The sequence below is a fragment of the Equus quagga genome, chromosome 16, assembly GCF_021613505.1.
Source record: "Equus quagga isolate Etosha38 chromosome 16, UCLA_HA_Equagga_1.0, whole genome shotgun sequence".
NCBI lineage: Eukaryota > Metazoa > Chordata > Mammalia > Perissodactyla > Equidae > Equus > Equus quagga.
This window is the reverse complement of record NC_060282.1, coordinates 38931570-38958636: the sequence shown is the minus strand read 5'-3', so window position 1 is coordinate 38958636 and position 27067 is coordinate 38931570. Positions and strand designations below refer to the sequence as shown.

Genomic DNA, 27067 nt, shown 5'->3' with positions numbered 1-27067 from the left:
TTGAAAGGAAAAAACCTACAACCAAGTATACTCCACCCCCAGCAAGATTATCCTTCAGAATGGGAAGACAGATAAAGACTTTCCCAGAAGAGCAAAAATTAAAGAAGTTTATCACCAAGAAACCAGTTTTACAAGAAATGTTAAAGGGATTTATTTAAGTGAGAAAGAGAAGACCACAAATAGGAATGAGAAAATTATTTTTTTTAAAAAAAAAAGGCAATAAAATCACTAGTGAAGGCCAAAATACATTAAATGAAGCAGATCAACCACCTACGGAGATACTATGAAGGTCAAAGACAAAAGTAGTAAAAATACCTATTTCAACGATTAGAGGATAACGGATAAACACATAAACACACGCAACGAGGTTAGATATGATATCAAAACATAAAATGTGAGAGGAGGAGAGTAAAAGAATAGAGCTTTTAGAAAGAGGTCAAGCTAAAGAGACCATCAACTCAATATAGATTGCTACTAATGTAGGTTATTATATATAAACCTCTTGGAAATCACAAACCAAAAACCTATAATAAATACACAAACAATTGAGAGAAAGGAACCCAAAAGTTAAACTTAAGGAAGCCATCAAACCACAAAGGAAGAGAGCAAGAGATGAAGAAAGGAACAGAGAAGAACTACTAAAACACCCAGAAAAAAAGTAACAAAATGGCAATAAGCACATAGCTATCAATAGCTACTTTAAATGTCAATGGACTAAATCCTCCAATCAAAAGGCATTGGATAAAAATACAAAACCAATATATGCTGCACACAAGAGACACACTTCAGACCTAAAGACACTCACAAACTGGAAGTCAAGGGATGGGAAAAGATACTCCATGCAAATGGCAATGAGAAGAAAGCTGGGGTAGCAATACTTATATCAAACAAAGTAGACTTTAAATAGAAACTGTAACAAGAGACAAAAAAGGGCACTATGTAACGATAAAGGGAACAATCCATCAAGAGGATATAACACTTGTGAATATCTATGCACCCAACACGAGAGCACGGAAATATATAAAGCAATTACTAACAAACATAAAAGGAGAAATAGACAAAAACACAATAATACGAGGGGAATTTAACACTCCACTTATAACAATGGATAGATCATCCCAACAGAAGAACAATAAGGAAACACTGGCCTCCAACGATACATTAGACGAGATGGATTTAATAGACATATACAGAACATTCCATCCAAAGACCAGAGAATACACATTCTTTTCAAAAGCCCACAGAACATTCTCCAGGATTGATCACATGCTAGGCCACAAAACAAGTCTTAATAAACTTAAGAAGATCAAAATAATACCAACCATCTTTTCTGACCAAAGGTATGAAGCTAGAAATCAACTACAACAATAAAATCAGAAGAACCGCAAATACGTAGAGATTAAACAAAATGCTACCGAACAGCGACTGGGTCAATGAAGAAATCAAAGGTGAAATGAGAAAAGACCTGGAGATGAAAATACGACATACCAAAATCTATGGGATACAGCAAAAGTGGTTGTAAGAGGGACATTGATAGCAATACAGGCCTACCTCAACAAACAAGAAAAATCCTAAACAATCAAACAGGGCACCTAACGGAACCAGAAAAAGAAGAACAAAGCCCCAAATCAGTGGAAGTAATGAAATAATAAAAATCAGAGCAGAAATAAATGAAATAGAAACAAAAATGTAATAGAAAAAATCAATGAAATCAAGAGCTGGTTCTTTGAAAAGATAAACAAAATTGACAAACCTTTAGCTAGACTCACCAAGACAAAAAGAGAGAAGGCTCAAATAAGCACATCAGAATTGAAAGAGGAGAAACTACAATAGACCCCTCAGAAACACAAGAGATTGTAAGAGAATACTATGAAAAGCTATACACCAACACACAGGATAATCTAGAAGAAAAGGACAAATTCGTAGAATCATACTACCTGCCAAAACCAAATCAGGAAGAAACAGACAATTCGAATAGACCAACCACCAGTAAGGAGATCAAGACAGTAATCAAAAACCTCCCCAAAAATAAAAGTCCAGGAAGAGACGGCTCCCCTGATGAATTCCACCAAACATTCAAAGAAGACAATACCTATCCTTCTCAAACTCTTCCAAAAAATTGAAGATGAGGGGAAGCTTCCTAACTCATTCTACAAAGTCAGCGTTACCCTGATACCAAAAGCAGACAGAGACAACAAAAAAAAGAAAACTACAGGCCAATATCACTGATGAACATTGATGCAAAAATCCTCAACAACATATTAGCAAATCGAATACTACGCTACATTAAAAAGATCATACACCATGATCAAGTGGGATTTATTCCAGGGATGGTTCAACATCTGTAAATCAATCAACTCATGATATACCACATTAACAAGATGAAGAATAAAAATCACATAATCATCTCAATAGATGCAGAGAAAGCATTTGACAAGATACAGCACCCACTTATGATAAAAACTCTGAATAAAATAGATATAGGAGGAAAGTACCTCAACATGATAAGGCCATATATGACAAACCCACAGCTAACATTTTCAATGGAGAAAAACTAAAAGCTATCCCTCTAAGAACAGGAACCAGACAAGGATGCCCACTGTCACCACTCTTATTTAACATGGTATTAGAAGTCCTAGCTAGAGCTACCATATAAGAAAAAGAAATAAAAGGGATCCAAATTAGGAAGGAAAAACTGAAATGGTCACTATTTGCAAATGACATGACTTTATGTATAGAAAACTCTAAAGAATCCACCAAGAAACTTGTAGAAATAAGAAATGAATACAGTAAAGTTTAGGATACAAAAGCAACATACAAGAATCAGTTGCATTTCTGTACACTAATAACAAAGTAGCAGAAAGAAAAATTAAGAATACAATCCCATTTACAATTGCAACAAAAAGAGTAAAATACCTAGGAATAAACTTAACCAAAGAGGTGAAAGATCCATACACTGAAAACTATAAAACATTGTTGAGAGAAACTGAAGAAGACACAAAGAAATGGAAAGAATTCCGTGCTCTTGGATTGGCAAGATTAACATTGTTAAAATGTCCATACTTCCTAAAGCAATCTATAGATTCAATGCCATCCCTATCAAAGTTCCAACAACATTTTTCACAGAAATAGAACAAAGGATCCTAAAATTTATATGGAACAACAAAAGACCCCAAATAGCCAAGGAAATCCTGAGAAAAAAGAACAAAGCTGGAGGCATCACATTCCCTGAATTCAAAATATACTACAAAGCTATAGTAACCAAAACAGGATGGTACTGGCACAAAAACAGACACACAGATCAATGGAACAGAATTGAGAGCCTAGAAATAAACCCTAACATCTATGGATAGCTAATTTTCAACAAGGGAGCCAAGAACACACAATGGAGAAAGGAAGGTCTCTTCAATAAATAGTGTTGGCAAAACTGGACAGCCACATGCATATGAATGAAAGTAGACCATTTTCTTACACCACACACAAAAATTAATTCAAAATGGACTAAACACTTGAATGTAAGACCTGAAACCATGAAACCTCTAGAAGAAAACACAGGCAGTACGCTCTTCAACATCAGTCTTAGCAGCATATTTTCAAGTATCATGTCTGACCCGGCAAGCAAAACAACAGAAAAAATTAACAAATGGGACTACATCAAACTAAAAAGCTTCTGCACAGCAAAGGAAACCATCAACAAGATGAAAAGACAACCTAAGAATTGGGAAAAAATATTTGTAAACCATACATCTGATACAGGGCTAACATCCAAAATATACAAAGAACTCATACATCTCAACAATAAAGAAAACTAACAACCCAATTAAACAATGGACAAAAGATCTGAACAGACATTTCTCCAACAAAGATAGATAGATGGCAAACAGGCACATGAAAGAATGTTCAACATCATTAACTGCCAGAGAAATGCAAATCAAAACTACAATGAGGTATCACCTCATGCCTGTCAGAATGGCTGTAACTAATAAGACAGGAAACAACAAGCGTTAGAATGTGGAGAGAAGAGAACTCTTATAGCTGCTGGTGGGAGTGCAAACTGGTGCAGCCACTATGGAAAACAGTATGGAGATTCCTCAAAAAATTAAGAATAGAACTACCATAAGATCCAGCTATTCCACTGCTGGGTATTTTTCCAAAGAACATGAAACCACGAATGCATAAAGATATATGCACCCCTATTTTCATCGCAGCATTATTTACAATAGCCAAGACTTGGAAGCAACCTACATGCCCGTCAAGGGACAAATGGATAAAGAAGACGTGGCATATAGACACAACGGAATACTACTCAGCCATAAGAAATAATGACATCTGGCCATTTATGACAACATGGATGGACCTTGAGGGTATTATGCTAAGTGAAATAAGTCAGAGGGAGAAAGCCCAATACCATATGATCTCACTCATAAGTAGAAGATAAAAACAACAAGAAACAAATCCATAGAAACAGAGATTGGATTGCTGGCTACCAGAACGGAAGGGGAGAGGGAGGAGGGCAAAAGGGGTGATTAGACACATGAGTGTGGTGATGGATGGTAATTAGTCTTTGGGTGGTGAACATGATGTAATCTACACAGGAGTTGAACTATAATGATGTACACCTGAAATTTATACAATGTTATAAACCAATGTTACTGAAATAAAAAATTATTTTTTAAAAAATAAGAAAGAGGGGCTGGCCCCGTGGCCAAGTGGTTAAGTTCGCATGCTCCGCTGCAGGCGGCCCAGTGTTTTGTTGGTTCGAATCCTGGGCGTGGACATGGCACTGCTCATCAAACCACACTGAGGCAGCGTCCCACATGCCACAACTAGAAGGACCCACAACGAAGAATATACAACTACGTACAGGAGGGCTTTGGGGAGAAAAAGGAAAAAAATAAAATCTTTAAAGAAAAAAATAAGAAAGATACTGTGAACCAAAAAGAAGACAGACCTACCGGAAAGGGAAGCTAGTCTCTTAAATTTTCAAAAATATTCACAATTGGGGGCCGGCCCTGTGGCCGAGTGGTTGAGTTCCCGCGCTTGGCTGCGGCAGCCCAGGGTTTCAACGGTTCGGATTCTGGGTGCCGACATGGCACTGCTCATCAAGCCATGCTGAGGCAGGACCCCACATGCCACAACTAGAAGGATGCACAAGTAAAAATATACAACTATGTATGTATGGGGAGAAAAAGGAAAAGATAAAATCTTTAAAATAAAAAAATATTCACAATTGTGCCTCAGAAAGCAAAGGTGCTTCATGTCCTTCATGGCTAAGCAAGCACACACAGGTGAGGCATCCCCACGATACAGTGATGGAGACAGCAATATATTAATAAATCTCTCTACTACTAAGCCAAAAGGTAATCTAATCACCACATAATTCTTCAGGAGTTATAAAAGTTTTCTTCAAAACAGGCTCATAATCTGGCTCACTTTAAACAAACAAGTCATAGTTCCCCCATATGAACCCAGTAAACATTTAATGAGAATTTTCTATTAGTCCAAACTGCTTATTTTCTCAACATGTGGAACAATTGAAATTTTACTAATTTAACTTCAGCAAAAAGATGGTCTCTGGGGTGTTTGTCAAGTGAAAACACATGATTTATTTTGGTAAACGATTCATGTTTGCCTCTTTCCCTTCCTGGTGTTTTAAATGAAAACATCGTTTCAGTTATGGTTTAATTTTAAATAATTTTTATACTGTCTGCTTTTAAAACCTTATAGCTTCAAAAATACTCATGATTAAAAGCCAATTTAAAATACACACACACACGAAAAAAAAACATTTTCCTATTTTCCCGCCTTGGCAAACACAATATAATGAGCATAACTTCACATGTAATTAACAAACTAGATTTTACCACCTCAGAATTTTATCATAATTATATGTTTTTAATTTCAGGTCCAAAAAACTTATTGTTGACTGAGTGCCTTTAGAGCATGCACCCTCCCAGGTGCTAGGGAATTCTGTGGAGAACAAATCACCCATAAGACATTTCTCTCAAGGAACTGGAGAGACAGAGTGTATTGCATACTTAAGCAGACCTACCCTAGAATCGTCTTTTTAAAATAAATAAGTGGCTAATACAATCTGGTTTTCCTGCCATTTTACTGTGTCTCTCATAAAGTCGGAAAGAACATAATCTATTATAGTGCTGTTGCTAATGCAGTGAAATAAAAGTCTCCTCCCACACTGGGTTTTTTTTTTTTTTTGAGGAAGCTTAGCCCTGAGCTAACTACTGCCAATCCTCCTCTTTTCGCTGAGGAAGACCGGCCCTGAGCTAACATCCATGCCCATCTTCCTCTACTTTATATGTGGGACGCCTACCACAGCATGGCTTTTGCCAAGCGGTGCCACGTCCCCACCCGGGATCCAAACCAGCGAATCCCCGGCCACTGAGAAGCAGAACGTGCACATTTAACCGCTGCGCCACCAGGCCAGCCCTCCCACACTGTTTTTAAAGATCAGAATACTTTTTTTTTAGCTACAACCAAATCCTCTAATACTTCAACATTTAAATGCCACTTCAATCTTACTCTCATCCATAAACTTGTTTATCTCACTTTTGTATTTCCTGTTCAATGTAAAAATTTCTGCTGATACTTTTTTCCAATATCTCAATACAAAGTTTTCTAAGTCTTCAGATAGACCACTCTCAGTGTTCTCCAAATTCTCCTTAATATTTTATCACTTCAAGAATGTTACACTTAAAATTATTATTTATATTGAATATTGAATATATTGTTTAATATTCTTATCTTGCAGAGGTGCCTACTGAATAGTTAAGAATGCCAGGACATGATATCTGAGACACTTCAAAATAATAAAGGGTGGGGTGCATGTAGGGGAATATAAATTATACAAGACTGGCCAGAAATTAATAATTGTTGAAACTGGGTGATGGGTACATAGAGGTTTATTCTCTCTTCTCTACAAAACTATGTTTGAAGTTTTCCATAACAAAAGTTTTTTTAAAGAGTAAATGGGGGCAAGCCCAGTGGCATAGTGTAAGTTCATACACTCTGCTTCGGTAGCCCAGGGTTTGCTGGTTCGGATCCTGGGCACGGACCCACACACCACTCATCAAGGTATGCTGTGGCAGCGTCCCACATACAAAACAGAGGAAGACTGGCAGGGCTGTTAGCTCACGACAATCTTCCTCACCAAAAATAAAAAGGAAAATAAAGAGTAAACGTTAGGACTTAACCACAGTTGTTCTTAGAACCGTAAACAAAAAAGCATGTAATCACTGTAAATCATCTATAACAAAATCTAGAAGTAAATTCAATATCTAAACATAGATATTAATTATGGAACATCCATTCAATGAGATAATCAAGTTGCCACTAAAAATCATGCTATAGAAATCTCACTGACATAAAACAAGTTAAAAATATATTGCTAAAAGAAAAAAAGGGCAGTTTACAAAACAATGTGCACAGAATTAAACCATTTTCCTTTTTTCTTTTAAGCACGGGTATATCTGTCAATGTGCGTGCGTACGCACATACCGGCCCAACACTACTGGCAGACTCTGCTTTGTTCACTGCCATATCCTCAGCGCCATAAGCTGTGCCTGGGATATAACAGGAACTCAAATATTTGTTTCCTGTAAATATTTTAGGATTCCAGGCAACAAGGCTTGCTTTGGGGGGTGGCTCTCCTCTATGCTTTTGTTTCATAGTTTCTAAAATAAACATTCAATTTTTTCTGTAATTGGGGGAAACTTTTAAAATTGTATTTCATATAACAAAATTAAAACTTTTCTGCATGACAATAATTATTTCATGAAATGCATTCCAAAAAATCATTTTATACACTGAAAAGAAAAGCCTCTTCTACAGGTTGAGTTGATAAATTGACCAAGACAATGAGAAATAGCAAAAACAGTATCTGTTAATCAGTTGTATTCTTGTGAGTGAATTCTGCAAGTGTTTAGGAAATATTGTCTTTAGGAAAGCTAATGTTTCTAAAATGAATCTTCAACATGGCTACAAAAAATAATAAAACCAAGTTTAAGAATTCATCCATTTATATTCACTCAATATACACTTATTGAATTTGTAGACAACAAGCTATCTGCTGCGGTAAAGCAAACAAAGTTAAGATACAGCCCTTGACAGCCAAGAGCTTCTAACCCAGTAGGAAAGAAAGATACATAAGAGCTAATTGAAACACAATAATAAAGGTAGTTAACATTTATTAGGGCTTTTTATGGCCTTGTGCTGAGCACTTAAGCATTTTCTCATTTAATCTCTATAAGAACCCTTTCGGTAGTTACTAAAATACTCTCAGTTTTAAGATAAGAAAACTAGGCTTAAGTGACTTCCCAGTGGGTCGTGTGGGTAACAAACAGCAAAACAGAATCAAACCAAGGTCTGTCTAAGATAATGGTATGGAACTTCTCACTCTCAGGAAGCTAGCAAATACCAAAGCATACTCAACAGCTTCCAACAACCACTAACATCAAGTATCACACATCAGTGACATCTGTTAAGGTGGATATTCTTTTTAAGTGTTCCCAGGGGCTTCTCATCTTCAAATCAATGTTCTCTCTACTTTGAAACATACTATTATAGCCACTAAACTGTGAGCTCCTATAACAGGATTTAGCAGTTCTTTTTTTCTCCCAGAGCTAGACTATGCACTCAAAAGATTAAACAGATGAACTTTTAGCTTGTTTTATGCTTCTTAAATTCCAAATCACTATACCATATTATATGAGATGACAGGTGGTCTAAGTAAACAGCAATTTAAATTATGTTTTAGGAAAATGTGGTATGGGGGAGCCAGAGGGATGAAATTCTGAAATATATTATGGTGGTTATGGCAATGGTGGAACACTACCAACTGTATAAGATAAACCAACATATTCTTCCTCCAGAGATTTCTTCCCAATCTCCTAAATGTCCTAGTAAGTCAAATTCCATAATGGAAAAGAAACCTAAAAAACTGCAAAACTAAGAAGTGGTTTTTTTCTTGCAACCCAGAAATCTGGTGAGAAGAATCTAGGCTTAAAAAGTCAACAGTGGAAACGACAAGAAAGAACAAATTCAAGAAATATTTTGAAAGAAGAGTCATTTCTCACTACATACAAGATAAAACTCCTTACTAACTATGGAGCTGAAGATCCTCTCAATCACCTCACTTCCATTACCTACACTCTGGCTAGAGGAGACTATTCCTTAAAGGTCTTGAATTTTCACATAACACATTTTTTTAGGAATCACCTAATCATTGTACCATAACAAGCAGATACTGTATAAATATTTGCATATGATGCAAGATATAAAGGTCCTACCTCTATATGCCCATTCTCTCCTACATGATCTCCCCTGTTTTCTCTGTCAGTTAACCACTTCCTTAAAGATACAATCAAAAATCTTCTCTGGAAAAATGCAGTGACAGCCTCCTTTCCTCTGCCACAACCCCTACCTATAAGCCACCCAAACACAGAGAACTAATCCCACTGTCAACTATGGTCCCATAGCACTTAGCACACTAAGTCATTATTCCTTTCTTTATTTACTGTATGAGCTTATCACTAGAGCTAAAATGGGAATTCCATGAAGATACGGATCATGTCTTATCCAGCCTCATATCTCCAGGAAGTAACTAACACAGAACCACACACACTACTGTGTAATAAGCTTTTGTCCAATAAATAAATGAATAAACAAATGAAAAAGACAAATTTGCTAACCACTGGAGAACTAATGGAACTTCAAAAGGCCTGTCACACAAGTGTCCTTAAGGGGAAAAAGCTACCTTCCCGTATAAGTTGTTATGGCTCATCACATGCTGCTTCAAATTAAGTCAGCTTTACCATCTCAGCAATAAAAAGTGTATATGGCTAGAAGTTGCTCCAGAAGCCCAAAGCATCCACAGAAGAGCTGAAATGGCCAATGGGGATGTTCCAAAACTCATGGTTGCAAATCGACCCAATTAACCTTAGATTTCAGAAAGTATAAATGCTAAGTGAACAAAGACAACAAAAGTCACTGAAGCTCGGGGCCGGCATGTGGGTGCAGCGGTTAAGTTTGCACACTCTGCTTCAGCAGCCCAGGGTTCAGTGGTTCGGATCCCAGGCGCAGACCTACACACCGCTCATCAAGCCATGCTGTGGCAGGCATCCCACATATAAAATAGAGGAAGATGGGCACAGATGTTAGCCCAGGGCCAATCTTCCTCAGTAAAAAGAGGAGGACTGGCAGGGGATGTTAGCCCAGAGCTAATCTTCCTCAAAAAAAAAGTCACTGGAGCTCAAGTCATTATTCCAAGTGATTCCAAGCTGCTACTCCCCTTATTAATGGAGTCTATTCCACCATCCAGTATTAGAGACACTGAAGCTCAGTGACACAGAGCAGCTGACTAGGCACCTTCCCGTGCACATTTCCTAACTATCCTTGTAACAAAATTCTATTACTGAAGATAATCTGTGTACCTTTCTTAACTCATAGTCTTAAAGGACCTAAGTAACAGACTAACTGATAGAGGAAACCAAGCAGAGGGAAGACACACACCAAATGCAAACTGGAAAAACAGTGACATCACTGATCTGTAAAGGGTAGATGGAAGTAAGGATTCTGAACATACTGCCTTTGAGGAGACAGAAAGTAGTCAAATATTATTTAATATATTAGAAATACTGCATAAGATTGAGTACAAAGATTCCAAGTCTCAAAAACGTGTATCTGTGGGTCATTTTGATCAAAGTTGAAGTGATGAGAGTGGATAAACTCACCAAGGAAATAACTGCACAAAAAAAGGAGGAGGAAGACAGAAAATAGAAAATGCAAGATCATCGTCAATTACGAATTGGGAAGAAGAGTACATAAAACAGTCAGAGAAACATAAGCAACAGAAAAATCAGAAAGCCAGAGAAAGAGAAAGCTTCCAGAAACAGCAATAGGAGTGAGATAAGAACAGAGAAAAGGTTTCTGATCTTGCCAAGCAATGACTGATAACCTGCAACCTAAAAGCAGTTTCATTAGACAGACAAGGCCTGAGCATGTTGGAAGGCCGAAACAGAAGGAAGCCTTAGAAGTAGACATTTTAAAGATTCTAGAATTGGGGAATCAAACTTTGATTATAAAAGTAAAGTCATAAAAGGAATGAGAAGGGACATGCTCAAAGGTAAGGTGAAAGACAGGAAGAGAAGAAATTCCCCTTCTGTGATAGAAGCAAAAATTATGTTGGAACAATAATCAAATGAAAGTACATAAGGCAGTTCTTCCTACCAGTCACAGAAGTTCAACCTTCTCTACAAAGTAGATAAAATTATCTGTGCAAAATTCTACAAAAATATGAGGGTAGGACAGGAAAAGAAAGTGCAAATGTAGGGGATCGGAGCTCTGAAGCAAGCTGTAGCTGGAGTTACAGCTCTTTCTGAAAACTCCGCTAATACCAAAATGCAAATGAGCCCCATGCAAGAAACAGCCCAGTCATAAAAGACCTAAGGTAGAAAAAATGAAGGGACTCTGTAGTCCTCTTCCTTTCTTTTCTCTTTGTTTCTAGCTTTGGAAGAGCAGTTTGCAAGTTTGCAGACAGGTTGTAACTTCTGTTAAGGAGATCTCTTTAGCTTTGAAGAGACTGAGGTAAAGCTCAGGAGAACAAAGCACAGCAAGCTGCTTATGACTGGCTAAAGGTTTTTTTTTTAATTACGGTAAAATATACATAACATAAATTTACTATTTCAACTATTTTCACGTGTACAATTAAGTAGTATTAAGTATATTTACACTGTTGTGCAACCATCACCACTATTCATCTCCAGAACTTTTCATCATCCCAAATCAAAACACTTTACCCATTGAACAACTTCCCATTTCCCCCTTCCCCCAGTCCCTGGTAACCTACCTTTCTGTAGAAAGTAATTCTACTTTCTGTCTCTATGAATTTAACTATTCTAAGTACCTCACATAAGCAGAATCATACAATATGTGTCCTTCAGTGTCTGGCTTCTTTCACTTAGCGTGTTTTTAAGATCCATCCACGTTGCAGCATGTATCACAATTTCATTCCTTTTTAAGGTTCAATAATATTCCAGGAGAGAGTGTCAGTGGACACTTGGGTTGCTTCCACATGTTAGCTATTATGAATAATGCTCATAATTAACTCTGCTGTACAAATATCTCTTCAAGTCCCTGCTTTCAATTCTTTGGGGTATACACCCAGAAGTGGAATTGCTGGATCATATAGTAATTGCATGTTTAATTTTTTGAGGAATCACCATACTGTTCTCCACAGTGACTGCACTATTTTACATTCCCACCAGCAATGTAAGAGGATTCCAATTGCTACACACCCTAGACAAGACTTGTTACTTTCTGTGGTTTTTATGATAGCCATCCTAAAGAGTATGAAATAGTATCATGCAGTTTTGATTCTCATTTCCCAAATGAGTAGTGGTGTTGAGTATCTTTTCACCTGCTTATTGTCCATTGCTATATCTTCTCTGGAGAAATGTCTATTCAAGTCCTTTGCCCATTTTTTATTTGGGTTGTTTGGTTTGACCAAAGATTTTTAAAAAGAGACACAAAAGAACACTTCCTACACTGCTAGATCTAGCTTCCTAGTCAACAATAATTAGATATGCCCTCTAGCTCTCTTAGGGAACTAATTATGGAGAAGAGGACCTAGCCAGAGTGCTAATTCAGCAGAAGAGAAAAAACTTCCAACTCTCCAAGAACAGAGATTCCTTCTTGTAAAGTACCTTCTACCTCATTTCAGCTCTGTAACTTCAGTCTTTTCCTCTTCTGGCAAATTACCCTATATTTACTGATCACACTATTGGTAGCTTTATTACTACTAATAGCAGCTATTTAACATCACCACTGTTATTAACAGTCATACTGTTATTACTGCTGTGTGCTAATAAGCCCTATGCCTCATCTTATATGTGCTATCTCATTTAAGTTCTAGTCTTTAACCCCAGCAGTTTCATCTTGAATGCTGCTGGAAAAGTCCTACACCTTTAAAACATGAAAAGTTTTCATCCTTTAGTTCTTCAACATTCCATTATTTAAAAATGTTAAAAAGTCTCAAAGTTAGCCTTAAATAATGAACATTTTCTAAATTACACAATGACGAATCTGATCTTGAATCCACAAAAATCAAACGTTTTCTACTTCAATCACAGGAAGTACATTTTACCTCAAACTAATAAAATCCAAGGATCATTTTTTCTGCTCCCTTTTGCTTTTTAAAGATCAAACAATTTGTAAATGTTTAGTAGATGTTTAGCTCTAAAATAACAAAACTGATTTTCTTCTTTAACTCACCTAGAACATATGTATCCAAGACAAAGCTGTCCTTTTATCCCCTTGGAAAATTATGTGTTTCTTCAAAAGATGTTGACAATGCCAGACACATTTTTGAAATACTTTGGACACTGTCTTCAGAGACAAATGCTTTAAAATTACTATTTCATTTAATTTCACGAAATCCAAAGAGAAGGTACTATTATCACCTCCATTTTCTACTGAGACTTAGAAAAGTTAAGTAACTTGCTCACCACTGCCTTGCCGTAAATGGCAGGGCTACGATTAGAACCAAGGGCTATCTTACCCTAAAGCTCTGGCTCTTAAATATTTCATTAGTAAGTATCACTGTTTTAATAGTAAAATAGATGTAATTTGATGATTTTATAACATTTACTTTTATAAAACTGTCTTCAAATTTATGGGGGTTTAGTTCATTATCAGCACTAAAATGAGCTGAAATCCACCTATTAAAATAGATGCTCTACAATGGACAGCAGACTTTTTTAAATTAAATGAAAGTCTTGTTTTTCAACTCTATCATACCATTTCCTCCCAGGTTGGGCTCTTTGCCCAAAAGTAGTCTAAAATTATAATTTCCTGTCAAAGAGCTTTAAGAGAAAAGAAGCTGAGATTTTTCTCCTTCCTTCACCCTTGGAGTCTCTCATTTTTATTTTCTAAGAATATTTTCACTTACCCTCAACTGGAAAGTGATGTGATTCTTTCTAATGTCTTCTAACAAATCTACACAAAGTCAGGAAATGCTGCAACGTACTCCACAGCCCTAAAGGCATGTTACTACATTCACTGTCTTCATAACTAATTTTCAAAAAAAAACCCAGACAATGCAGACGACGTAAAACAGCACATTTGAAAATGCTCTAACATATTCATGCCCTACTAAAATAAAAATTAAAAATAATTTTATAAGAAATATGCAGACCTATAAGTCTTCTAAATTTTAATCCACTTCACTATAAAGATTTTTAAATACTCAACCACCACACCTACATTTGAGAATCAAAAAAGGGAACAGAATCTTTTAATTGAATAAAAATACTTCTGTATGAAACTTGCCAAGGTCCACCCATGTACCTGTCATATAGAAAAATCCACTATGATTTGTGCCAAAGATACTACCCTCTTAAAATCTGGATTTACTCATATATTTTCTTCCTCATTTATTTCCCTACACGTCAAATTCTGACGACAAAACATGAGGATTGAGTCTCTATACACTCAGGACTCCTAGCTCCTATCCCTAGAAGAATACTAGGACTACAATAATCCCTAACAGTCACACTCTAACTAAAGGTGCAACTACTTAAGAACTCTGACATTATTAGCATTTGTCTCATTCAATGAGTTCTGTACTCTGACTTCTGCTTAGTTTTCACAGGCCTTCGTGAATAGAGACGGAAGGGCTGTGGAGACAGGGGCTGTGTTCAGCTGTTGGGACAGATGGATGCTATCTGGCTTGATTTCTCAGTGCAGTTTGATTACACAGCAACACGACGTATGAAGTCATTTTTCAATATTTGTCTGTGGTCTTTGTAAACAGGAGGAGGAAACTGAGGAAAAGTTTATGATTTTTGTCGTTTTGTTTTTTGGAAATGAAAATAAAATTTTAAAATCCCAGCTATATCCAATAGAAAAAAAAATTGACCATTATAAGATAAAAAGCCTAAAGACTTCACCCATAGAAATTAAAAACAAACTACTATAAATGGAATGTTACTGTATTTGTGCAGATATAAAGACCCTCTGAAACTCCAGCTCACTTTGGTAATACCATGAGTCCTCAAAATCTAAGTAATGCTCCAAAATGACAGAACATTTTTTAACTTTGGAATTGTGTGGGCTTTTTAAGGTAAAATCTGTTTGTTTTTTATGTAAAAAATTTGGTTAGTTTCATATTAAACTTTAGAAACTTAGGAAAGTTTGGAATAATTTTTTCCCTGCTTCTTCACTGCATAATAATGTTCTTCCTAGTTAAAAGATGATTTCAAGACATACTATGAACCCAGAAGAGAACAGGCCTCTGGTAAGCAAAAACGGACACGAAGAGCATGTACTTACTTTGGGAAAGGGAGAGCTACTGTCAGGTGAGATAATTATTTCTAAGATAAGCAGCAGCTTAGAAAAGGACATAGCAATGAGAAATAACAGATAACAGTAAAAGACAAGACTAGGTTTAGGGGAAAAAACAGTCATGTGCAGCAACAAAGCTTCAAACACACCAAAAGAGCACACCTGACTGTTTCTATGAACTAAAACTATGAACAGTTCTATGAACTGTTTCTATGACTGTTTTTATGAACTAAAATTCATAAAAAATAATATTAAGTAGTCAAGAAAGCAAACGATCAATCTCAGAAGACTGGTTCAACTGTCTTCATTTTGGAATGCTTTCCATCAAAAGTGGTTGTTTTAAAAGTGGTTTTAAAAGTATATTGCTTAAAGTGGCTTACTTCATTTATTTGAAAAATCCATTACGTGGTATACCATACTGCCCGATGATGCTAAATATCTTTAAAGCGATCACCGTTATCACTATGTTGGCAAGTTCTCTCACACCACATGAGTTTTTTACGAATATTAATTAAAGCTGACTAACCAAGTTCTGAGAGTCTACATATAAGGGGAGGAAATCCCATTTTCTTATCATTGGCCTGGTACTTGAATTCTCTTCTATTAGAAGAAAAATGAGGAAAAAACCTTGGAAGCATGCAATGAGAATCAAGCACATAGAAGGAAAACTCAATCTACCAGGAAAAGAAAATCAACAAAATACTTTCTTCTCAAAAGTTCATTAATACTTATATTTTTAATTTCCACTGGAATTTTATGGAATTCCATTGCTTAATTTGACTCGTTTCTTACTATTCTTAGGAAGTGCATGAACCATAAATTTTAGTCAGAGCAATCATTTCTGTCTAATCTCTATGATCTAAATCTCAATGATTACTGAAAATGTTTGAATAGATGGCCATTGGAAAATGATTATTGGTTGCAATTTGACTGCAAGATGACAGACTAATTCACATATCAACTTACGTCTTTTAATACAGTAATTATACCAAAACTAATTCTTTCTAAAGCTATGTGACACTGTGACAAATGCAAATTACCAATTATGTCACTGAGTCAAGTAAATACCTCATTTTATTTACTCAAAAGCACAATAAAATTTAACAAGAAGGGCTAATATCAAAACTAAAAGGAAATAACGTATGGCATTTAATACCCAGATGTGCTTCATTCTGCAATTCACCATACTGTAGTCAGTCAGGATTGGATTTATAAAGCACCCTCAAGATGTCCTTCAGTTTTGTTTGTCTGTAAGCAGATATACTTTTATGTATGCCAGCCAAGGCAAGCTAAAAGTTCGACCTTAAAAAATAAGGCCTAAAATCTGATCTTATCATTAGTGGTGTTATCTATCTTGGATTCTTTTATTTTCTAAATCTTTTTCATTTAAGAAAAGAAGAAACTAGGTCACCTGAAAGATTTAGAGGCGAGAAAGAAGAGAGGCTATATATTAGGTTAACAGTGGGTCAAAGGGGAATGAGAGTAAGAGAGGTACAACACAAAGATAAAAGTCCACTCTAAATAGTCTCTATCACAGAATTTGTCTATACATGCCCAATTTCTAACTCCGACTGAGAAACATAAACGTATAGTGGAGATATTATCCAGGGAAAGAAGCTCAAAACTGTCAGTGCCATCACATTTTTTGATAGTACATCCCATAGTTTCAAAGAGTGAGTCAGTTCTACCTATGAATAAAATACTACGTAAAAATAACACCATATTAGTGCCCAGGTTAGGGTCTTGAAATATCATGTCTCACTAAAAGAAAGTAGGGCTCCTTGGAGAAATGGTTGATTCTAGATCTGGGACAGGAAATGGACAAGATGAGCCCTGAATATCCATCAAAGCAGACAGCAAGGAAGCTATCAAAGATCACTAGGGCCCTGTCGTCTTCTGAAGGGACTTCCCACTGACCAAAGATGGAACACTTGGAGCTTCAGCGACAGTAACTGCAATTGATTAAAATCCATCAAACATGTTTAAAAATCCATCAGCTCATAATGTCATTTTAAAAAAAAAGAATCGGTCCCCTTTGGAGGAAAACAGGGAACTGACTCATTATCTTGAAAACAGGTAAATAAAGGGAAAGAATTCAAGCATTTATCCTGTCTTTCCTTTATAAACTATACCACTGGGTAACCAAACAGAAGATGAGGGAAGTGACTCTTTACAAAAACATTCAGACTAATAAATAAAAACAAAATGATGTATTTAGAATATCACCATTTTACAACATCCAAATTGAGAGAAATAAGCACTAATCATCAACAGCTGCTAATACCACAAAAAAGAGACAACTAGACACCAAGTGACTCACACAGTCTTGCCAAACACCACCTATAATAATGCCTAAAGGATCGAACTTGAGTCTGATCCAGTCTCTGGATCCAGCTGCCCAATTTGCAAGCAATATGGAGGACAAAGGCACATAGCGAACTGTGCCTTGAGTAGGCAATTAGCAAAATCCAGAGTGTGGGAAACTACAATTCAAACAGCCTGTGTTCTTCAACAGGGAAAAGAAAACGAATGGAGGACTAACCTAAGGATTAAAAGTGACAACTCATATAAAAACTTTTTTAAAGGTTTTTTTTTCCTTTTTCATCCCAAAGCCCCCCCGGTACATAGTTGCGTATTTTTTTTTAGTTGTGGGTCCTTCCGGTTTTGCCACGCGGGACGCCGCCCCAGCGTGGCCTGATGAGCGGTGCCACGTCTGTGCCTGGGATCCGAACCGGTGAAACCCTGGGCCACCGGAAGCGGGGCGCGTGAACTCAACCACTCCGCCACAGGACTACTGTTTAATCAGCAAGGCTAATCTAGTGTGTCTAACAATGCGCATTTAGGTTATTACTATACAAGTCAGGATAACGGTTACTTACGCAGAAAGGAGGCTGTGATTGGTATGGAGCACTCAGACGGGGCTTCTAGGGAGGGTGGCGAAGTTCCATTTCTTAAGCTAATTGGTAATTACAAACCTGTCTGCCTTAATTCATCAAACCAACATTTGTTTATTTTGCAATAAAAAGATTTTTTTAATAGGTTACCAGGACCTGAACATTTCAACACTTAACAAAGGCTTGATATGTTTCCCATTCTCCAGTCTACTGTGGTGAAAAAAAGAGGTTAAAAAAATAAGTCAGTGCCCATCATTTCCTCCCTACCCATTTCCTCTTCTAAGGGAACCACCTAACACCACATTTTGGGCCAAACAGATTCACTTTCCTGAGAGTTTGGAATTCTAAGAAAGAAACTATAGATACCCAAACCTGTTCCTCTCCCAGTCTACTCCCATCCCCCAAGTGGTTCAAACCCAAAACCAGGGAGCCAGAATTGATTCCTTCTTCCCCATTCTCCATATCTAGTCTGTCAGTAAGTCCTTAATTTCTAACTCCAAAACATATCTTAAATCTGTTCACTTTTTCCATCTCCACTGACTCCACCATTTCTAACCACGAACTACTGCACAGCCTCCTAACTTGCTCCCTGCTTTTATTCTTAACCCTCTACAATCTATTCCATCCAAAGCAACTAGAATAACCTTTTAAAAACATAAACTGCCTAAATTTCTGCTTAAAACCCCTTAAAGACAGCTCATCACACTCTGACTTAAATCAAAATTCCTTTCCATGGCCTATGTCACGGAACCCCTGCCCGTCTCTCTGACCTCATCTCCAACCACTTTCTCCCTTTCCACTACCCAGCCACAGTGGCCTCATTTCAATTCCTCCCACACACTAAACTCTCTCCCACCTCCAGGCCCTCTCATAGCTTTTCCCTGTGCCTGAAATACTCTTTCCGGCTACTCACATGGATAACTTCTCAACCTCATGTCACTTCTCAGAGAAGCCTCCTCCAACTGCCCTATTTAGCAGGTTCCACCATTTTTCTCTATCAGTCCGTGCTACCTCCATCCTTCATAGCTCAAGTTCTAACTAGAGTGTATGTTCTAGAAGGGTAAAGTCTCATCTATTTCATTCAACAATGTACCCAGCATTTACCATTTCAAAGGTAGTTTTTTAATAATTACTGAAAATATGAATAAATGAGCAAATGAATGAACTCAAGGCTGACAGCCAATTTCTGCCATTAGCAATTATCAGTGAGTAAAGAAAGCTAGTTTTTCGAAAGAAACAGGAGAATAGGGCAACCTAGCAGAAAGGAAAGATCATGTGGCTCCAGAAAGTGTCAAGGAAATTGGCTGCCTATTATCTTCAATTTATGCTTTCTCCAAAATGTAAAAAGTTCACCTAAATTACAAAAATAATTTTAACTTGCATTCCTTTCCAGTTATAGGACTCTAGGGTTCCATGACTTCAGAAAACTAAAACTGAAAAAATAATCTGGACAGAGAATATTCTGTATTTTGAATACAGAAACTACCTCATCCTTGGAAACACATATACCCAATGATTTCCCCAATTTTATAAGTATGTGTGTGTATATAAAAGATACTAACGTTTACATCAAGATACCTGGAAATATCTGAAAAATTTTACCTCTTTACTAAGATTTCTGCTATGATATAAAATCTACAGACTAATTCAGAACCCACATACTACCATGTGTACACCTATATTAATTATCATTAATGTTAACAGCTTTCTGTAATTCTCACTTCACTACAAAGTCACTTTTCAAGATATATCCTTTGGTGTACTTTTAAGAAGTTCACTGTAATCTGCACCTTAATATTCACAGCATGCAAACAATGAACTTATTTTTAATATTCATACATGTCTGTTTACATACTTGTTACTTTTATTTATTCAGCTTGAGACTCCATGTAGAAAAACAGTCATAAGACGTTTCAAATATAGAATCTTCATTCTAAGAGCCAAAACCTTCTTGAAATGAGAACACTCCTAAAATATGAGGCAATTCAAATAAAATCAAAACAAAAAAGAAGCTTGGAACAAATAAAAAAGTTTCTATCCGAAGGTATAAATTTCCTCTTTTAGAGAGGGTGGAGCTGGTAGGGAGTCAGAAATTAAGGTCATTATAATTATTGCTGGATGTTTCCAATGCATGGGATCATTCTACACCAGAAGGTAAATGAGCCTTTGCCTCATAGCAACTTTAATGTATTACATTTTCCTTTGTAAACTCTGTCAGACATCATACATAATCGTTTTCCATTTCCCCATATTTAAACTGGGACACATATAAAGTGTTCAAAATACAGTAGCTTTTTTATTTTTTTAAAGATTGGCACCTGAGCTAACAATGGTTGCCAAACTTCCTTTTTTTTTTTCTTTCTTTCTTTCTTTCTTTCTGCTTTTTCTCCCCAAATCCCCCCAGTACATAGGTGTATATTTTAGTTGTGGGTCCTACTAGTTGTGGCAGTAGCTTTTAAATAATAGTTTCCTCTCTTCCCTTCACCTCTTCCCTTTTTAGACTCTCAAAGAATATCCCTATTGTATATAGAGGTTGTTAAAATTAAACCACTCTGGATTCTTTTGGCAATGCCATCGCTGAGCTTTTAAGTTTCAGGATGGAGCTGGAAATGAAATCAGTTTCCTGACTGGAACTACTACATACACCAATACTGTTTTTGCAAACTACAGATCACAACCCATTAGTAGGTCAGCAAAATAATTTTCTAGGTCATGACCAGCAGTTTTTCAACAGAAAACAGAAAAATACCAGAAAACATTGCACATAGTACATTTCAGGAAACTTCTGTCTTAGATTTATACATATGTGAGTCTGTACTGGGTCTCATCACCAATATTAAAAAAAAATTGAGAGCCACTAATATATGATGGCCTGAAATGACAGTATCTCTAGGTCAACACAGACTTCTTTGAAACCAGAAAAATTAAATTCTAAGCACTTTTTTCTCCCTTACAATACAAACAAGAAGTGTTCAATTTAAACCTTTTATTGTACTAATATATGCTATATCTCAGCCCCTCAAAGAACAATGGATAAATTAATCATTGCCTAGAGCTGAGTAAAGATTGAGTTTATCTCCTGTCCCAACGTGCAATTGAAGTTTGTTCACCACGAACTGCTCCAGATTTTATTGTCACACTCCCTCTCTAGGAGGAAAGAGCCAATTGACTCTTCCCATCCACAGTGCTTAAACCAATTCTGATAGTGTTGGTGTCACCCCAAATTAACCAAGAAAAACCAAAGGGAGGCCAGATATGCTTTAGGGACCAAGTTGTTAATGCAAAGAGATGCCCCTGTTTGCTGGATTCTTTTCCCCTTGGCCTACTTAGAACATCTCCTCCATTTGCCTGCCTCTAAAGTTGGTAACTTCCCCCAGGGCCTCCTCCCTGAGGCTGCTGCCTTTGTCTTTTAAGAGTTCCTGCAGTTCATCTTCTCAAAGGCAACTCTAGCTCCCCACTTAGTGAACATCTCTAACAATAAGCACACAAGAATTTGACTTTCTAATATTCCAAGGATACATTAGGAATACAGACATAACATGAAGCCCACCCTCTCTTCTCATTGCAATGTCTTCATGATTTTCCTGATACTCTACTATCTACTTCTCTGGTTCGTTGTTTTGTCCCACCCAACTCAGTTCCTCAGAGTTGAAAGTTCCCTGCTGTCTGTTTAACCCCATGCCTAATTTCTGGCCTAAAGTCAAGGCTACTGATGCTACAGGCTGATGTGGGCTCTTCATGCTGAAAAACATATGAATATTTTCTACTTTACCCTTTTACATCCTTATCCCTTTACCTTTCCTTCTTCATTGCATAATTATCTTCTGACAGATAATCCATTCATTTAGAGCAACTCTTACCCTTACGAAATGACTGTGTTCTTACCTTCACTTTTCATTTGTGTGAACGCACTTTGCAACCCTAACAGTTTGACTGCAATCTTCAACTTTGACTGCAATCTTCAGCTTTACTTCCTCCAAACTGCCTTTTCACACCATAAAAAAAATTTGCCACAGAATCCAACGATAGTTTAAATCAAAGAACTCTCCTCATGTGTCTTGAGAGTAAGATTCAATAGCTTACTCTCTTATCTTTCCAGTGTTTTCACTGTTCCATACCAACTTTTCCTCCAAGTATAGCTTAATCAACAATTTTAAATAACTATTAATTCCATAATTTAACTGAGGAATAAGGCCTGCCTGGTGAAGTGTCTCTCTCCAGCAGTGATATTCTATCCTCTCTCTGACAAGTACTGTATATAACTACCTACCCTCCAGCAACCAGAGTTCTCAGGCTGCCCACCTGTCTACCATAGAGATCTACCTCTCCTGGGAATTTTCTACTTGGTGAAGAGCCCATGTTTTGGTTATTTCCCTTTCTACCTGTCAAAACATATGTATTCTGTGGTCATTTTTCTCTCATATAGCCATTCCCCTACAAAGAAATCTGATAAACTCAACCTACCAAAATGCTAATAATGAATAAGCGTTTAATGGATTTCTCCTCCCAAAGGAACTTCATTTAAATACGGACTTCTGAAGATCTCTGTGACAGACCTGTTAAGGAAAGCTGGGGAATCCAAAAGCCATTCTGATACCTCAAGTCAGTGACATGGGTGACCAGATCTATTGCCTATATTTAACACAAGCCCGGGAGATCAAACCAATAACGTGAGAGTAAAAAGGGCCTTACAGATCTACTAGCCATGAGTCTCAGATCTGGCTGCGTACTGGAATCTCCAACTCCCAGAGAAGAATGACACTCAAGAAAGGAAATTTCAACGTCTGTAACAAAGCTGGGCCTAACACCCAGGCCTAACATCACATCAGATATGTAAGAACAACATGCTAAAAGTAAAAAGGCATGTAGAGAAATAACAAATACCCAATTCAGGACAGTGCCAACCCTTTGGGGGATGGGGAAGGAATGCAATAGAGAAGAGATATGCTTAGGGAGCTTCAATTTTATTGGTGATATTTTATTTCTAAAGCTAGGTAGTGATACCTAAGTATTAAATTAGACTCCCTTATGATTAAAATTTTGTAATTAAAGAAAAAACAATATGAAGATGACATATAGCCAAATGGATATCATATTAGGAATACAGAGAAATATCTTAGGCTAGAAAGTACTCAAATAAGATACTTTATGAAGCACGCTTGAAGGAAAAATAAAACATAGATTGCCAGCAAAAAATAACATGAACTTTTCTAAAGGAAAAGCACGAACAAAGGCAAAGTTGGGAGGGAGTACCTACAGCCTACAATCTAAATAAAGAACAATAGGGAAACTCCAGGAGGACCAATTCATCTTGGAGAACAGTAACAAAAGGCTGGGGGGTAAGGCTGAGACCAAGGGATGGGGGCCTTGGGTACTAAGTAAACTAGTGTGCCCTAATCCAAAAAAGAGTAACAGCATGATTGAAGTGACGTTTTAGCAAAATAAATCAGAAGCCATGTGCAGGATGAACTAAAGCAAATACTGTTCTATGGATCATCAGGTTGTGTAGGACAGCAAAAGGAGGAATAGAAGGAGGTAAGGGGCTGGGAACCAGGTTCTGGTGCCCTGCCCCTACTCCAAATAGAGCCTTTCTACTGTTAAAATGTTTCCGCTGTTAAAAATTTTTGAAAACCACTGACTAAAGTGCCCAGTTGGAAAGCACTGCTGTAAATCAAGTGTGAGGATCACAAAACCCTGGAATGGGGTAGTAGTACTGTATTGGAAATGAAATGGGAAAAATAAATGAATCCACAGACTTTTTCATGGAAAATTTGACAAGATCTAACAACAAACTAGATGGGATAATGAAAGAGTGGATTTACACAAAAATATTGGGGCCAGCTTGGTGGCATAATGGTTAAGTTTGCCCACTCTGCTTCGGAGGCTCAGGGTTACAGGTTTAAATCCTGGGTGCAGACCTAGCACCACTCATTGAGCCACGCTGTAGTGGCATCCCACATAAAATAAAGGAGGACTGGCACAGATGTTAGCTCACCAACAATCTTCCAGAGCAAAAAGAGGAAGACTGTCAATAGATGTTAGCTCAGGGCCAATCTTCCTCACTAAAAAGAAAAATCAAAAATATCACTGAGCAACACCGGCTGATCATACAGACTCGAACATCAACAACATAAACATGACCATGTAAAAATGTCTGACCCCTGAGGAAGTGGTACTCAAGACAGAAAAGTAAACTGGCATTCTTACAGGGATTAGGAAGAGAACAAGCAAAGGGGACCAGAATGCTATAGAAAGAGATGACAACCACATCATGGAATGCCAAAAAAGCAAGTGAGAGTTTGAAAAAGAGGCATCACTGTACACAATGAGAGGGTTCATAGCCTTTGCAGCCAATCAGACCCAGAGTTCTGGCACCTCCTCCCCTTGACCAAGTTATCTGACCTCTCTGAGCTTCATTTAACAAGGAAAACATAAACTAACAACTAACATTACTGAACACATTATGGAGCCTTGTGCTAAGTGCTCTAACACATGACCTCATTTAATACTCACAACACATTTTACAGATGAAAAAATTAAATTTAGTACTAGCATAGTAAATTGCAGAGCCAGGATTCCTATTTCTTAGCACAATAAAACAAAGGAATGTATATATAAAGTTTCTGGTAAACAGTATAAGCTCAAAAATGGTAGCTGTATTTTTTGTTAGAAGGTAATGATCAATAGGGACAACACAAAAACTCACTGTCAGTAATCCCTGTCAGAGCCTTCCAGGTGGCAAACTCTCTTAGGGTCCTCATCTACAAAATAGGATTAATGGCTGCAATCCAACCTACCCAATAGGGTTGCTATGAGGATTAAATGATATTATCAAAATACTATGAAAAAATATTAAGAGATATTCAAAAAAAGGGATTAATGTCACACATCTTTTGCTCTTCAGAAATGCCTTCCTGGATCAACACAACTCTCTCTGAAGAGAGCAAAAAATAAGTCTGTTAAATGTGCAAGCACCAGTGTGAAAAGTATAAATTAATATGGAATGGTGATATATACCACCCACGCCTCCCCGGGACCCCTCCAGGTTCTCTAATGTCCCCCCAAGGGCAGGGGTTCTCTGACATCTATAATACAACTCTGATAGCTCAGAGCAGAGCTAATCAATAGAGAGAGCTTCTGCTTCAACTTAGACTTGTTCAAATTGGCCTTATGGCACTATCTCGGAGTGCCCCTCACAATGCTTCCAAAACAGAAAAGAAAAAAAAAGTTTCCAATTTTCTTCTCTAGTGTTAAAACTGGGTGCCCAGTCAATACTAGAATTCAGACACTTTACAAAATGTCAGGAAAAACCTATCAATGGCTCTGTCTGATAGCAGGTCTCTTTTGGAAACCTCTCTACGACCTTCCTTTTTCACCTGAACAGATGGTTTCCAGGCCTCAAGGCTCACACGTCTGGTGACACAATTCACCCTAGCTCACAAAGTTCCTACCTTTTAAATTATTCCATGTTCTTGAATACACCACATTTCATCTAAAGATCTCTAGGGATCAACACACAAGAACTCCTTCAACTTCACAACAGAACTATTTGGGAGAGAGATTAGTATCCTTATTTTATAAATTAAAAATGAAAGACTCGGGTTAAATGTTATATCCAACAGTTGATTCATTCCTGGGGGGGAACGCACATTATGAATATATATCAATGGACAACATATAACAATATATATCTACTGTGTACTCTTACATTTCCAACATATCAAAGATTAAATATAAACTAAGGGCAAATATCAAAGCATCACTATTTTTACACGCTAAAAGCAAAGCAAAAAAAATCTATATGGGGGAGGGGTTCTAATTTAAGAATCCTACTGTCTTGCATCCATAAATACTTTTGAACTTGAGGGAGGGGAAGGAACACCTGTCAGTGCAGCACATCCACAGTAAGTTTAGAGACTGGGTAGCTATTAACATTTAATTCTTTAAACTGTAAATAAACAACCCAGCTTCTCAAAAAAAAGCAATACTATGAAACTCATTTGACAATAAAACCAACAAAGCTGTAAGGAGCCCAATAATCTCCTAGCTTTACGGCTCCCAGGCTTCGAGAACTTGCCACAAGGGAAAACTGCCCGCCCCAGGAGTCCGGCCGCGGGGAGCCCGGCGCTGCCCACCGACTTTCCACGCGCACCAGGCCCGGCCGGCCGCGGAGGCGGCGAGCCCGGCCTCCCCTCGGGCCTGCTCGCCCCGTGACCAGACGCGGCCGGCACCCGGGCCTGCCTCCCCACCCTCGGCGCGCCCGCCGCGGGGCCCCGGAGGCGGGGAGGGGGTCGCGGTCCCGCCCGGCCTAGCCGCCCCTGCCCCGCGGCCGCCGGCGCCACCTCCCTCCTTCTCCCCGATCCCCGTGTTCGTTACCTTTTGGGCGCCGGCTGCTGCTCCATGGCGGCCGGGGGGCAGAAGGCGCGACCCGGTGGGCGGCGAAGGCCGGAGGGAGGAAAGGAGCCGAGGCACCAGCCGGCCGAGCCCGGGGAACCACGGAGGGAAACTCCAGGAACTCGGACCAACTTTCCCGTAACTCCGCAGCGGATCCCCCTCCCGCTCGGGAGCGCGGCTCCTCCCGGCCCGCCCCGCCTCTCCGCCGCCGGCCGCGGCCCAGGGAGGGTGGGCGGAGCAGGCATCGGCGCCGGCATAGAGGGCGGAGCCAGGCGTGGGGAGGGGGGCGGAGCCGGGGGCGGAGCCGGGGGCGGAGGGAGAGGCCGGCCATAGCGCAGCGAAAGGCGACGAGGGGAGGCTGGAAGAGCTAGAGGATGAGGCCTAGTCAGGACCCGGAGCCGCTCAACGCTCTTTTGAGCTAG

At 38.2% G+C, this 27067-nt stretch overlaps 1 protein-coding gene across 2 annotated transcripts in view; it reads right to left on the bottom strand.

Annotated features, from left to right (window-relative positions):
• The window catches only part of STK3 (serine/threonine kinase 3), a 264867-nt gene extending 238027 nt beyond the window's left edge, over positions 1–26840 (bottom strand). For both annotated transcript variants that reach the window (XM_046642576.1, XM_046642577.1), the window contains exon 1: positions 26628–26840. In XM_046642576.1, coding sequence (XP_046498532.1) covers positions 26628–26653 — 26 coding nt within the window. In that variant the 5' untranslated portion in view covers positions 26654–26840. The remainder of the gene's footprint in view (positions 1–26627) is intronic.
• Positions 26841–27067: the final 227 nt, after the last annotated feature.